Source organism: Heterodontus francisci, chromosome 24 (assembly GCF_036365525.1).
Source record: "Heterodontus francisci isolate sHetFra1 chromosome 24, sHetFra1.hap1, whole genome shotgun sequence".
In the NCBI taxonomy this organism is placed as follows: domain Eukaryota; kingdom Metazoa; phylum Chordata; class Chondrichthyes; order Heterodontiformes; family Heterodontidae; genus Heterodontus; species Heterodontus francisci.
The window spans coordinates 73,063,715-73,078,578 of record NC_090394.1 but is presented as its reverse complement, the minus strand read 5'-3'; the positions used below and the strand labels follow the sequence as shown (position 1 = coordinate 73,078,578).

The 14,864-nt window shown below is 43.3% G+C and overlaps 1 protein-coding gene across 3 annotated transcripts in view; it reads left to right on the top strand.

Moving 5' to 3' along the window:
- The window catches only part of trrap (transformation/transcription domain-associated protein), a 218,468-nt gene that overhangs the window by 200,788 nt on the left and 2,816 nt on the right, over positions 1-14,864 (top strand). For all 3 annotated transcript variants that reach the window (XM_068056569.1, XM_068056568.1, XM_068056567.1), the window contains 2 exons: positions 8,811-9,014; positions 12,525-12,719. In XM_068056569.1, coding sequence (XP_067912670.1) covers positions 8,811-9,014; positions 12,525-12,719 — 399 coding nt within the window. The remainder of the gene's footprint in view (positions 1-8,810; positions 9,015-12,524; positions 12,720-14,864) is intronic.

Below are 14,864 nucleotides of genomic sequence, written 5' to 3'. Positions count from 1 at the left end.
GAGCTGACAGCAAGGAAAGAAAAATAATCAGAGTGCCAAAGAACAAACCCGAACTTACACTCGAGGAAAAATGCGATGTTGTATCCTTGTTCAAATAAACGATTCGCTTTAAAGGTCAAATAATGTGTCTGCTTTATGATGCCTCATTGCATCAGAATGAGCGAAGTGTTTTGAAAAGATGAACATGATATTCAATAAAATCTAGATCTGAGTTTTCAGTGTATTCTGCAGTTTGCTCAGGTTATACTTTAATTTCAGGATTGGAAAGTCATTTTTTTCCTGTTAAATTGATGTATAAAATGAACAGACAGCCAGCATTAAAATTTGTACGGTAACTCTTTTATCCATGAGAATAAAGTACATCTCATAACTGAAAGGTTAAAATCTTTTAACTCTATTAGCAGAAGCCTGTTTTTCTTTAAAGCTGGTAAGTATTGCCTCCTAAACACTGTGTCAACATACTTTGCATAATTTGACATTTACAGCAAATTGAATTCTATTAAAGCAAGATTGAAACTGATAACTAAAATGGTTAATATACTCAACTGGAATAGGTGTAGAACCTTTGTGTAAATGTGACACCCAAAATTAATACGAGCTTGTTATGCCGTAAATAACCTTTTGAAAATTTGATGGAGATAATTATTTTAACATAGAGCATGTTTGCATGGAGCAGGAATAAAATGACTAAGATTTTGTCATCAGTCTGATTAAAATTACTTATTAATGTACAAGCACAAAGCTTTAGAACACTCTATACTTGGGGCAATATTGAATTGTGTTTTGGTTTACAGTGGTACAATATTCATCATATTTGATGTTTTTCATATTGTTACGACCAGGTGAGAAGGGATCTAGGGGTTCCCTCTCAGCCTTTGCCTGGTTTAACCGTAACAGGATTTAAGTTTAGAAACACCGTGTTTTTAGCTCCCCCCTCAGTGAATCGTTGTTCACTGCTCCAATTGTAAAGCAAAGAAATCAGACAGATTTCCTTAGATTTAAACAAGAAAGGTAGAAGCTTATTCATCTTAAATGCTAATCCGGTTGACGACTACAAATATGCGACGCAACCACGCTAACATGCATACGCGATAAATACACACAGATGGGGACAAAGTAGAAAAGAATAAAGGGGGAAAGTTTGAGGCAATATTGGGATTATAATTACAATCCTTTAAGTTCAATGTGGAGTCTTTGGCTGCTGATAAGTCCTGTTGTTCATTGGGGCCCAGTTCACGCTTCAACTTGTTTTGATGTAGAAGTCTTTTCTCTCTTGAGGTTTATGTGTCTTCCGCGGGTCCAGTGGCTTGAGAGAGAGACAGTCAGGAGAGAGGCTTCCTTGTTCCAGCTTCTGTTGCAAACTGCCCTCCGAATTCAAACTGTCCTGTCTCTCATTCAAAAGCCTGGATCAGCTGGTTAGTCATGTGACCAGCTGGGTTAGTCAGTCCTGTCTTTGTGGATTGTATCATCTTAGCAGTCCCTGGAATACCCTTCCTTACACCTTCAATTCTGGTGATCAAAATCCATTTGGGTTAATTAGATCAGGTAGTAATTCTTTTGTCTCTCCAAGCACACACTCTTAGTATGCAAATGTTCTTCCAGCCAAGTGTCTGGTGATCTTCAAACAAGTCATTTCTTCACTCCAGCAACAGTTTAAAATCAGTGTTCATATGGCAAAATTAATATGCTTCATTCTTGGCAGGTGAGGATCTGCATAACACCTCCACACCCAGCGGAATGAAATGTTTTTTTTAAGAGAGCATTTCATTAAATGGGTTTGAGAGAAGATAAGGACAGGAAAACACACATGCATCTCTCTCATTCATTCAGAACCCTAACAATTGTTACAGCCTGCCTTTTCTGGGCAGCAGCGCTGCTCTAAACTGCCCTTTTTGGCATCCCAATAAACATGTGGTTTTTGGGGAAAAAAAATTTCAGTTTGCACATTTCCGTGATTGTCTCAGGTGTCTTTGTTATTGTTGAGGTCTGTTGGGGGGAGGTGGGGTTAGATTTAATTAGCCCTGGGTTGGAGTTCCGCTCAGGGGCAGCGACAGTGGGTGGTTCCACTCTGAACTGTCAGTGCTTTGAGTCATGCAAGGGCTTTTCACCTTCAAAGTGATTTCTGACAATGCAGCGGCCCGCTGATGTCATCAAAGTGCGCCAAGCTGCACACGTGCGCAGCTACATCTTGCCAGGACTAAGTGGCGCATGCACGCGATGACATCACCGCGCAGCACCAACGTCATCACGTATCCGTGTCTGGTCCATCTTCGCGCATGCGCAATACAGCGTCATTGGGTATCCAGTCCCCCACTCGGCTGGAGGAAGCGGCTGAATGGGAGACTTTGAGGCTGGAGCTCTCCAACCCCCCTCTCATCAGACGCTCCCTCCGGACCTCGCAGCTCCCCTCCACTACCCTGGACGATTGTTCCCCGCTTCCCCCCCCCCAACCCCCCCCCTGCAGCCACTAGCTGCAGCCCACGCCACTTCCCACCTCTCGGCCACTCGCTCCTACATCGCCCCGTCACCCCTTGCTTCTTTGGGGTTGGTGCGTTGAGACCGATCAAAAGTGGGAGTGAATGGCCGAAAGGAGGGAAGTGGTGCGACTTGGAGCTAGAGGCGGGGAGCGAGCAACCGGAGAGCGGGGTGCCGAGGAGTGGGTAACAATCGATCAGGGGAGTCAGGAGGAGCAGCGAGGTCTGGAGCGAGCGGCTGAGTGGGGGGAAGCGAGTTGTCAAGTGGGGGGAGAGCGGCCGTTGGGGCGGGAGCTAGTAGCTGCATTCGGGTGAAATCAGTCCTGGTCAGTAATATAACTGAAACGCAATAAAGAATTGGCAGCACATTTTATACACTCTGCATTTCCGTTGGAAATCAGGCAACCATAAAGTTCCTTTTGCATTTAATAGGATTACTGGACAATTAAATGGATCTGAGGATTACAGTTAGTATCTTATAACTATATAGTAACATATTACTGTGCTTCCATCCAACTTAATGTAAGGTTAGTTTGCTAGAATGATCTTACCATGAGCATTTCCAGTGATTAATTGAGCAGCGCCATCTTTAATCCTGGCAGCTGCCTGAACATTGCAGACACTGACATTCCAGTTGAAGTGCCTGCATTTGTGCATGTGCAAGTACTGTGCCACCTAGTGGTTGCGTTGTCAGCAAACGCAGCCTTTCACCTTAGGGAATGGATGGTTCCCTTTTTTCCTGACTCTGGGGGTGGATTCTTTGCTAATCTTCCCTTTGTCCTCTGGGACACTCTTGCTTGCAAGTATTAGTCCAGATTCTGCTGCACTCCCACTAGATAAGGCATCACCCTCAGGCTTTCTCTGCCCTCTTTGACTTTCTTTGTCTCTGCAGGTGCCTGTAAATGCTGTTAGCAACTCTGGTGGGGTGCTTCTAGTGTCTGCATTTACATAGGAGGATGTGGGGTCTAACTTCTCAAATATTTCGGGGTTGACTGACTGGACAGTAGGGGGTTTTCATCCGGGATTCCTCCCGGACTTCCTTTAACTTGCCCTCCTGGTCCCTTTTTCCCTGTTCCTTTCTAACCTGTTGTCAGCCTTGTGCCTGCCTGTCCCTTTTGTTCTCTGTGGGGGTCCCTTACAGTTCACCAGCCCTCTGCTGGAGGGTCCTCCAAACACCGATACAGGATTTAAGGGTGCAGGTTTCACTGTAGGTTGGGGTTTCCCCTCAACCTGGCACATGTGGCAACTCCTGCAGTACTCCACCACATCTTTGGAGTTCTGGCCAGTCAAGCGGCTCTCTTATGCGGGCTGTGGTTTCTCGTATACCGACATGTACAGCCACTGCAATCTCGTGGGCTATTCTTACTTTTTCACTCCGGTACCTCTGCGGCACCACTAACTGGTGAAGCACTGTCCACTGCTTGCTCTCAGGTCTGTGAGGAGAGCTCCATTTCCTCATCAGTACTTCATTCTTTAAATATTAGCAATCAGGGACTCCCTGTGCTTCAATTTCAGACTGGGCAGCCTGTGCTAACTCTCTTAATACTGGGTCAGCTCGCTGAGCCTCAGCTAGGGAAGATTTATTTAACGCATTCCCTGGGTCTTCTAACTTTCCAAAGAAAGTCTCGGACAGACAGACCTCATGGTCATCTGCCTGCAGTGCCAATTCAGTCTCCTCTAGGGGAGCTGATTTGATCATGGCCTGATTCATTACACATTCAGGGAAACATGCAAGGGACCGTCTCCTGCCACTGCCCTGTCTCTCTGACCTCCTGCGGTGTCTCTTTCACTACTGGGGAAACTACACCTTTGTCCCCGCCAGATCATTACCAAGGAGCAGGTCAACCCTGTCCACAGGCAAACTAGGGACAATCCCTATGGTCACCGGTCCCGAAACTAGGTCGCACTCCGAGTGCAACTGGTATAAAGGTACAGGTATGCACTTCCCTCCAATGCCATTCACCACCATTCTGATGTTCACTGCACTCTCTGGGGGAAAGGTCAGGTCTTTTCTCAGTAAAAGGGGTCTAGTCCCCCCCTGTGTCCCTGAGAATTACTATGGGCTTGCTTGCCCCACCTGAGGGGTATGAGGTTACTTTCCCTTCAGGAATCCTATTAAATTTTCCTACACTTGCAATATTAAGCTTCCTGGGTATCACTTTTTCTGCAGTTAAAGCCACAGCTTGTTCTGCTGTGCTTTCCATCAGGTCACTTCACTGAGTGGGTGTGCCCTGATTAACCCTACAGGTTTTCCCTTTAGTTTCCAGCAGTCAGCTCTTAAATGCCCTGCTTTATTACATTGGAAGCGCACAGGTCTCTGGGTCTCACTCCTACTTACAGCACCTTCCTTTTTGGCTGGAGGAGGGCCCCTGTGTCTCCTGCTTTTCTTTCCCTCGCAGGACGGCTTGGGCTTCTATCACCTTCCCACCATTTGTCCTTTTCGGATTTATGGGGGTGATTAGGAAAGGTTTTCCCCTGGGGAACTGACTTATAAATGAGAGCAAACTCATCGGCCAGGACTGCTGCCTGTCGGGCTCTATGAGCCTTCTGCTCCTCTGCATGTGTCTTATGGACAGTGGGAGAGAGTTTTTAAATTCCTCTGGCAAAATTACTTCTGAGATTTTCATAGCTGAGCTGCACTTTAAGAGCCCTCAGCCATTGGTCAAAAACCAGCTATTTATTTCTCTCTAACTCCAGGTAAGTTTGATTAGCTTGCTTCTTGAACGTTCTAAACTTTTGACGATAGGCTTCGGGTACTAACTCATATGCCCCGAGGATAGCATTTTTTGTCAGTTAATAATCTGATGAACTCTCATCTGGCAACATGGAATAAACCTCATGGGCTTTTCCTACTAATTTGCTCTGTATCGTCAGAGTTCAAGACTCAGCTGGCCACTTTACCTGCCTTGCCAGTCTTTCAAAAGACGCAAAAATCGCTTCCCTGTCTCCCTCATTGAATTTTGGGATCATAGAATAGAATCATATAAAGTTTAAGGCACAGAAAGAGGCCACTTGGCCCTTCATGTCTGTGCCAGCCAAAAAAAATCCACCTATTCTAATCCCACCTTCCAGCATTTGGTCCATCGCCCTACAGTTTATGGCACTTGAGGTGCATATCCAGACTCCTTTTGAATGAGTTGAGGGCCTCTGCCTCAACTATCCTTTCAGGCAGTGAGTTCCAGACCATCACCATCCTCTGGGTGAAAAAGTTTTTCCTCATCTCCTCTCTAATCTTTCTACCAATCACTTTAAATCTATGCCACCCTCGTCACTGACCTCTCTGCTAAGGTGAATAAACCCTTCATCTCCACTCTATCCAGGCCCCTCAAAATTTCGTACATTTCAATCAGATCTTTCCTCGTAGCTGCATTTTTCCAGTACTGGCAACATCCTAGTAAATCTTCTCTGTACCTTCTCTAGTGCAATTATATCCTTTCTGTAATGAGGTTAATAATAATAATAAAGATCAGTTGGGAGAGCTTTAACAATTTTGTACCCATCCCTGAATTACGCTCCTCCATATTGGCTGTGCTTTCACTGGGGTTTCTCTGTCGCCCCCTAGTTAACTCAAGCCACCTTAGCGCTCTCTCTCCACATTCTTTCTGGAAGGTTCTTTCTCTTTCTCTCTCCAGGACGCTAGCCACCAAATTTCTATTACGACCAGGTGAGAATGGGTCTAGGGGTTCCCTCTCAGCCTTTGCCTGGTTTAACTGTAACAGGATTTAATTTTAGAAACACCGTGTTTTTAGCTCCCCCCTCAGTGAATCCTTGTTCACTGCTCCAATGGTAAGGCAAAGAAATCGGATAGATTTCCTTAGATTTAAACAAGAAAGGTGGAAGTTTATTAATTATAATCTCTAATCCGGTTAACGACTACAAATATGCAATTCGACCACGCTAGCATGCATATGTGAAAATCACACACGCAGATAGAGACAGAATAGAATAAAGGGGAAAGGTTTGAGGCAATATCGGGATTATATTTACAGTCCTTTGAGTTCAATGTGGATTCTTTGGTTTCCGGCAAGTCCTGCTGTTTGTTGGGGCACAGTTCACACTTCAACTTGCTTCGATGTCAGAGTCTTTTCTCTCTTGAGGTGTACGTGTCTTTCGTGGGTCCAGTGGCTTGGGAGAAAGCGAGAGAGAGAGACAGCCAGGAGAGAGGCTTCCTTGTTCCAGCTTTAGTTGCAAACTGCCTTCCGAATTCAAACTGTCCTGTCTCTCATTCAAAAGCCTGGATCAGCTGGTTAGTCATGTGACCAGCTGGTCCAACCAGCCCTATCATTGTGGAATGCGCTTCCTTAAACCTTCACTTTTGAGTTAATTGGATCAGGGAATAATTCTTTTGTCTCTCCAAGCACACTCTTAGTATGCAAATGTTCTTCCAGCCAGGTGTCTGGGGTCAGCATGACAATATGTACTTCTGATTAAAGGTGAAAATTGACAATTTGCACATATATGTTGAAAGCAAAGATGTCAGGCAATTGCAACTTAGTTGTATTTTGATCTTGCCCTCCTGACTTCTTTTGTTTGACTCCTGGTGGCTGTGCCTTCAACTGCCTGGGCCCTACACTCTGAAATTATCTCTCTAAACTTCTCCAACTCTCTAATTTCTTTTTGATAACGTTTCTTTGAAGTGCCTTGGGATGTTTTACGATGTTATAGGCGCTACATAAATGCAAGTTGGTGTGTACTAATTACATGTGGTCGGCCAGTTAAAGTTATAGAAAATGAGGCTGGGGCTTGTTTACAGGATCTCCACCCATTTAAATGGTGAATAAAAACTGGATGATGGATAACATCAGTCATCCTGCTAGCATTACCTGCTATTTATTATTTTGTTCAAAATCCAAAACCTTTACCAGATTTACTTTTGGTACTATTTACAAGTGCTGCACAAATTGAAAACATTGTTTATTGTGCATGCAGATTTGTTGGCAACCCATCCCACTCTAGCATCTGTCTGTAGATGGTGACTTTGTGCTGGAATCGCTTACCTTTCTCGAAGAGCGGTGCCATCTCTCCTGGTTTCAAGATGGGTCCATTAGTAGCTCTAAGCTGCTGAGAGTCTGGGACCCTCCATTTGCTGCCTCCGTGCCTATTGGGGCTGTCCCAAGAATTGGAGACTTGACTGATTTATTTTAAAAATATCGCTTCACACTCCTCAAAGAAAGATTAATGTTCCTGGTCCGCTTTACTGTTCCACTTGATGCACAAAGTTATGAAGGCAACTATGTCCCATAGCTGGTGTCATCACTCAGTGTATCAAGTGCCATGGAAATGAAGCTGCAAGGTAGAAGTAGTCACTGATTTGGTTGAAATATCTAAGAACCCTGCTGTTGAATATCAGTGGTCCTTTCTGGCCTTAGTTTAGCAGAGTACAATTGGAGATGACCTTTAAACCACCTCGTCTCAAAATCCGAGAACAATCTCGTCGATTTCTGCAGGATTATATCTTCGCAACAACTTGATAAAATGTGCAGTTTAGTGCCAAATGACAGCAGTGGCGTATGTTGGTGAATAAAATGTTAGCTCATGTCGACATTATGAAGCACAATAGATAAATTAAGGCTCTCCAGGCAATAATGTGTTCATCTGAATTCTCCCTCTGAAAACACATGGAACAGGCCTGTGGGTTTCAATTAATTTTCTGAGCTAACCTTTCTTCAGCACTGCATTGCACAAATGGCACTAGTGAAAGTTTGATTGTTTCATATTCATACAACATGTTCAAGCCAAATAGCTAAGCACCCTACCATATGCTGGGTGCAGGCTCATGTCAAACAGAATCACACGGTCTTGCTCAGTCCCTCATCTGCATCGTGGGCTGCTGCAAGCCTCGATGCCAATATTATTGTAAGGCGCAAAGTTGACAAAAATAGTTGGCCATTAATAAAGAAAAAGTATTCAATGGATGGGGTTTATCTTACTGCGCAGCTCCTAACTTAACAGGCAAGTATTGTCAATTGATATTGGAATATAGTGACTTGTCCTCTATTCCTCTTCTGCCCTATTCTCTCCTTTTTCCCTTTCCTTCTCATTCCTTATTTCCCTCCTTTCCTCTCTTTGCTTCCCTCTTTTCCCTCTTGCTCATTACCTCTACCGTCCCCATCTGTTCCTCCCCCCACCCCCGTCGCTCATTTTCTCATAAATGCTTGTTATATTTCAAAGAGCTTTCACATTTCCTTTCACTATCCCTTAGCAATCCCATGCCCAACTCTTCATGGATTTACTGATTTTTCTTAATTTCTTAAAACAATGTTCTACTATCGTGCACTGCGTTCACACATGACGAAGGGTGTGACACTAAACTGGATTTCCTTGCTGTGCTTTCAGGTTCTACGTGACATTCTGAAGGAGGTACAAGGGAACATGGTGCCCCGGAGTATGTTGAAGGAATGGGCTTTGCACACCTTTCCTAATGCCACCGACTACTGGACCTTTAGAAAAATGTTCACCATTCAGCTTGCATTAATTGGTTTTGCTGAGTTTGTACTCCACCTGAACCGCCTTAACCCAGAGATGCTTCAAATTGCACAGGTACGTGCCAAATCCATTCTTAACATTGTCAGGGAAATGTTAAAGTTTTCGTCGTTGCATAAGCTTGTGAACGACAGCCACATTCACCACAGTAAGTTTTGTAGAAATGCTGAGAGTTTCACGGAATTTTAACACCCCTGGTATACTCAGAGCATTTTGATGTTTAGTGCCCACTGCCAGTCTGTGCAAGGCGCCTGGAGCAGGTGCAGCTAATGGTCATTGTGGAACTAAAGACTATTTATGTAACTAATTTGAAGCAATTTAAACAAAATGATAATTACACTGAGCTAAAATGAATCCAGTGAGGGCAATGAACTGTTGTCTGTACTGGGGTTTGTGCCCAGCTATATTTTATAGCTCTTGGTTTTGTCTCATGCAAAAGCAATTACTGCTGGGATTTCTTTTTAAAAGCCATTTCAATCTCATTTCTTCTTGATTCATTTTAAAATGATTAAAGGTGAACTTTTCACGTGTCAATGCAAAGATTGCATTGCAGATTTTTTTCGAGACAGAGAAGTGCAAATTTGTAACCTGACGTTTTTTCCTGTTGCCATCTTCATTATCTGTTTGTTACAAAGCATTACTTCAGGCCATTTGGCCCAACAGTTCTATACCGATGTTTATGCTGCACACGAGCCTCCCCTCCCTTCCTCTTCATTTAACCTTATCAGCATATCCTTCTCTTCCTTTATTCCTCATGTATTAATCTAGATTTCACTGAAATGCATCTCTGCTATTTGCCTCAACAGTTCCTAGCAGTAGTGAGTTCCGCATTCTAACCCCTCTCTGGACAAAGAAGCTTCTCCTGAATTCCCTATTGGATTTATGAGTGTCTTGTCTTATGTTATGGCCCCTAGTCTGGTCTCCCCCACAAGTGGCAACATCTTCTCTACAGCTATTCTATCAAAGCATTTTCACAATCTTAAAGCCCTCTATCAGGTCACCCCTCATCTTTTCTAGAGAAAAGAGCTGCAGTGTATTCAAACTTTCCTGATTTGGTATAACCTCTCAGTTCTGGCATTATCCTAGTAAACATTTTTTGTATTTTTTCCAGTGTCTCTATATCATTTTAATAATATGAGGACCAGAACTGTGCCCTGCACTTCTCAAGTGTAGTCTAACCAAGGTTCTATGCAACTTTAACATAACTTCTCTCTTTTTCAATTCTATCCCTCTAGAAATGAACTCCAGCACTTTGTTTGCTTTCCTTATGGCCTTATTAACCTGTGCTGCTACTTTTAATAATTTGTGTAACTGAACCCTGAGATCCCTCTTTTCCTCTACCCCATTTAAACAATTATTTTCCAAGGCGTATGTGGCCTCCTTAACCTTCCAAACAAAATTTACCTTCTCGCACTACACAATCTACACAAATTCATTTTGCTATTACAAATCCATTCTGTAAGTTTATGAATGTCTTCCTTTATTATTTTGTTCTCCTTATTAACCATTCCCCACCCCCACCAAATTTGGTGCCATCTACAAATTTTGAAATTGAGCTTCCGATTCCAGAGTTCAGATCGTTTCAGTAAATGGTGAACAAGAGTGTTCCCAGCACCGATCCTTGTGGAACCGCTTCCCAGCTTTTACCAGTCTAAGTTACTACCTTTAATCCCCTACTCTGTTTTCTGGTTCGTAACCAACTTACCAGCTGTTCTGCTACTTGTCCTTTGACTCTGGCCTTAGTCATGAGTCTACTGTGCGTTAACTTGTCGAAAGCCTATTGAAAATCCAAACATATTACATCTACGCTACCCTTGTCAACCCTTTCTGTTATTACTACAAAGAATTCAATAAGGTTGGTCAAGAATGATTGTCCCTTTTGAAATCCATGCTGACTGCTCTATTATATTTTCATGAGATGTAAAAGAAAACCTTATGCAAATTACAGGCATTACTGACTGAGAACTGTTAATTTTTCTTCAAGTATCAATATTGCCAGATCATCGTTAAATGGTGTGCCAGAAGTTTAGCCTTCCTACTCTTATAGTTGTCAAAAAATCTTCATGTTCATAAGCAAATGAATTGAACAGAACTAATTAAATTCTCCAACAATCAATGCAAGCCATGCCGCAAGTGGTGTCCTCAAAGTCATTATTTCAAATTTGCACGATCTAGTTAAATCGCTTCTTAATCTACGTTGTCGAACAGATTGACGATCATAGTGACTTTTTCAGCCAAAAGGTGCTTTAAGATAGTTGAACCCTTCTGACGTTCAGTAATGTTGAAGAACTCCCACCCTATGGTTAATGAGCGTGTTTGAAAGTTGAGAGAAAGAGCTTGCACTTGTATCGTCCCCAGGATGTCCCAAAGTGTTTCACAAGTTAATAGAATTTAACACCTGTGATCATTGCAACAGGAGGAGGCCATTCAGCTCCTTAAGCCTGCTCTGCCGTTTGGCTAGATCATGGCTAATGACATGGCTGTCAATGATATAAGGGGATATGGGGATAGTTATGGGGGAAAAAGGCATTGAAATGGATGATCAGCCATGATTGTATTGAATGGCAGAGCAGGCTTGATGGGCTGAATGGCCTACTCCTGCTCCTAAGTTCCTATGTTTCTAATCTGTACTTTAACTCCACTTCAGCTGCATGCTCCTTATTACCCATACCCAAATAAAATCTACTGATCACAAGCTTGAAAGCTCCTGTTGTGCCCCAGCATTCACAGCCTTTGTGAGAGAGAGAGCTCTTTGTGTGAGGGTTAAAAAAAAAAGCTTCCTGATTTCTCTTCTAAATGGTCTTGCTCTAATTTTAAGATTATGTTTCCTCGTTATTGATTTCCCTGCTAGAGGAAATAGCTAAAATAAAAGCAAAATACTGTGGCTGCTGGAAATACTCAGCATGTCTGGCAGCATCCGTGGAGAGGGAAACAGAGTTAACGTTTCAAGTTAGATATGAATCTTTAGACCCTGAAGAACTCCTATCCAACTCAAAACGTTAACTCTGCTCCTCTCTCCACAGATGCTGTCTGACCTGCTGAGTATTTCCAGCACTTTCTATTTTTGTTATTAGAGGAAATTGCTTCTCTGTATCTACCCTATTGAATCCTTTTAACATTTTCAACACTTTAATCTCATCCGTGATTCTGTTTGTCATGAGGCTGGGTTATAGAAAGCGAGCAGACATGGAAATGGAATGGGGAAAAAAAGAAATTCTGCACTTGTTATCCAGCAAATTGGGTGACTGAGGTGAATGCCTGTTTATTTAACATTCTTGAAACCTTTAATTATCAGTAGGTATTTAGATCCAGGAGGTCCCAGACAGGGTCATGTGAGGAGGTATTGCAATTAAGGAATGCCTGTTTCTGGTCGTGCTGTTGAACTGCACGTCCTTAGATTACATTGTCAAATCAATTGACCCTTTGAATGAAAAAGTAAAGGTACTGGCACCTTTGACCCTGTGTATTTTACCCGTTAATAACTTCAGTATTTGCTATTGGCTGTACATTTCTATCAATCACATTAGTTTACTGAACAAGATCCTGCTGTTTGACCTTGTGTTCCAGGACACTGGAAAGCTCAACGTGGCGTACTTCAGATTTGATATCAATGACAATTCGGGCGATCTGGATGCCAACCGCCCTGTGCCCTTCCGTCTCACTCCAAACATCTCAGAGTTTCTCACCACCATTGGAGTGTCCGGCCCACTTACTGCTTCGATGATAGCTGTCGCCAGATGTTTCGCACAACCAAACTTTAAAGTAAGGCAATACAGTCTCTCGTCCGTACCGTCAGACTTTCCATGCTGCTAGGTCAACAGGGTTAGGACTTCACCTGAAACTTTCTAATAGGCCAAAAGATGGTGGATGTCTACCATTCTCCGAATGACCAGAGCTGAGCAATTTAAATTCCTTTGTGTAGTCTGTTCCAATTGCCTGAGCCAGGAATGTAAAGATGAAAGATTCCAGTTTTAACTGCCAGTACCTTCTTAGAAGCTAAGAGCAACAGTCGCAGTCTAAAACCTCTGGAACAGAATGTGCTGAACTTTTCAACAGAAATGAATTCTCTGTTGTGATATGAGTGTGTCTGCAAATTCTCCCTGTGCTCCTTCAAATGATGTGCAGCCAGCACTGCTCACAGCAAAACCCATTTTACACATTCACATATTAAACATCCAACAAATCAGGGAGTCACTTGTACTATTCCCAGTGCTACAATCGCTGTACTGTTCAGGCAAATCCCTTGCCTTCCCAACCCACGGGTTATTTCTTTGTGATTTGACTGCCATTATCAGAGCTTCATTCTCAACTTTCCTATTGGGTCCCTGACTACTTTCATTTTTCTAATAAAATAGATTGTTGTCATCCGGAAAGGTAAGAACGTGTATTTATATCATTACCTTTCATAACCTCAAAGTCCCAACGCGCTTTACAGCCAATTAAATACTTTTTGAAATGTAGTCATTGTTGTAATGAAAGAAACATGGCAACCAATCTGTGCACAGCAAGCTCCCACAAACAGCAATGTGATAATGACCAGATAATCTATTTCGGTGCTGGATGAGGGATAAATATTGGCCAGGGCACTGGGGAGAACTCCCCTGCTCCTCTTCAACGTAGTGCCTTGGGATTTTTTTTAACATTCACCAAGAGGGCAGACAGATCCTCGGTTTAACGTCTCATCTGAAAGCTGGCACCTCCAACTGTTCAGCACTCCCTCAGTACTACACTGGAGTGTCAGAATAGATTATGCGCTCGAATTTCTGGAGTGGGACTTGAAGCCACAATCTTATTCAGAAGTGAGAGTGCTGCCACTGAGGAAAGGCTGGCTTTTAAGCACTGTTGTTTGTAGTCAAGGGGCTGAATTTTATCAGCATGCTGTGTTCTGCGGCGGCGCGCTGTGAAAGCAGCGGCCTTCCGACATGGAAGTGCCGCCGCACAACCCTGCAATATTTAAATGGAGGGGGCTGAGCGGCCGCCCCCGATGACGCAGAGGGGGGCGGCTGCTGCATTTCTGGCAACAGCGTCTGGTGCCACTGAGTAGGCACCGGCGCCATTTTTAAAGCGCTTCAAGCCCTTAGCAAAAATGTACATTTTAAAAGGGGTATTAGATTTCATTTGCTTTTAATAAATAATTAGAAGATGGAGGCCCTTTCCCAAACCTCCAATGGTCTTTTCATTGCCGTATATTCAGAAAACTTATTGTATTCCCCCCCCAACCTTCTCACATTTGCCCTTCAACCCCTTCCCACCATTCCCACAGCCAATAAAAAGTGTTTTCCCCGCTCCCCCACACCTCCCGCCCTGATAATTGTATTCCACCCCACTCCCCGCTAGTGTCTCGCCGTGGAACCCCAACGGAGTTCCGAAAGAGCGCGAGTCGTGGCCAATTGGCCGTAAAATCGGCATGGGACGGCAACCATCGGCAGGTAAGTTAATTTGAATTTTATTAACACTTATTTAAATATTTTAATGAAGGCGGGGTAGCCGCACTGAGGCTTCGTTACCGCTGCTAATATCCAGCAGGACCTTCTTGGTGTCGTGGGTTGAGGTGGGCCCCCCTACCACGAACCACGGCTTCGAGGGGCTGGTAAAATTCAGATTACAGTGAAATCTGTTTTCATAAACATTCCAGAGACCATTCTTACACTTCCTTACTGAAATAGGTAAATGGTTTTTGTATTGATATCACTTGGGATATAATCAGCTCAGGCTCTCCAGCTTTTATATATTTAACATACTTGTGCTATCTCTGTGATAAATGATGAGCTTCATTAAATTTCTAACCACAATAAAGTAAGACTGTATAGTAGCCAGGCCTGTCAGAAACCTAACTACTTTGATTAGCACACTGTCCTATTTAATCTTCTCTTTATTGAAGGATTCCACTTTGATGGTCAGGTTAAC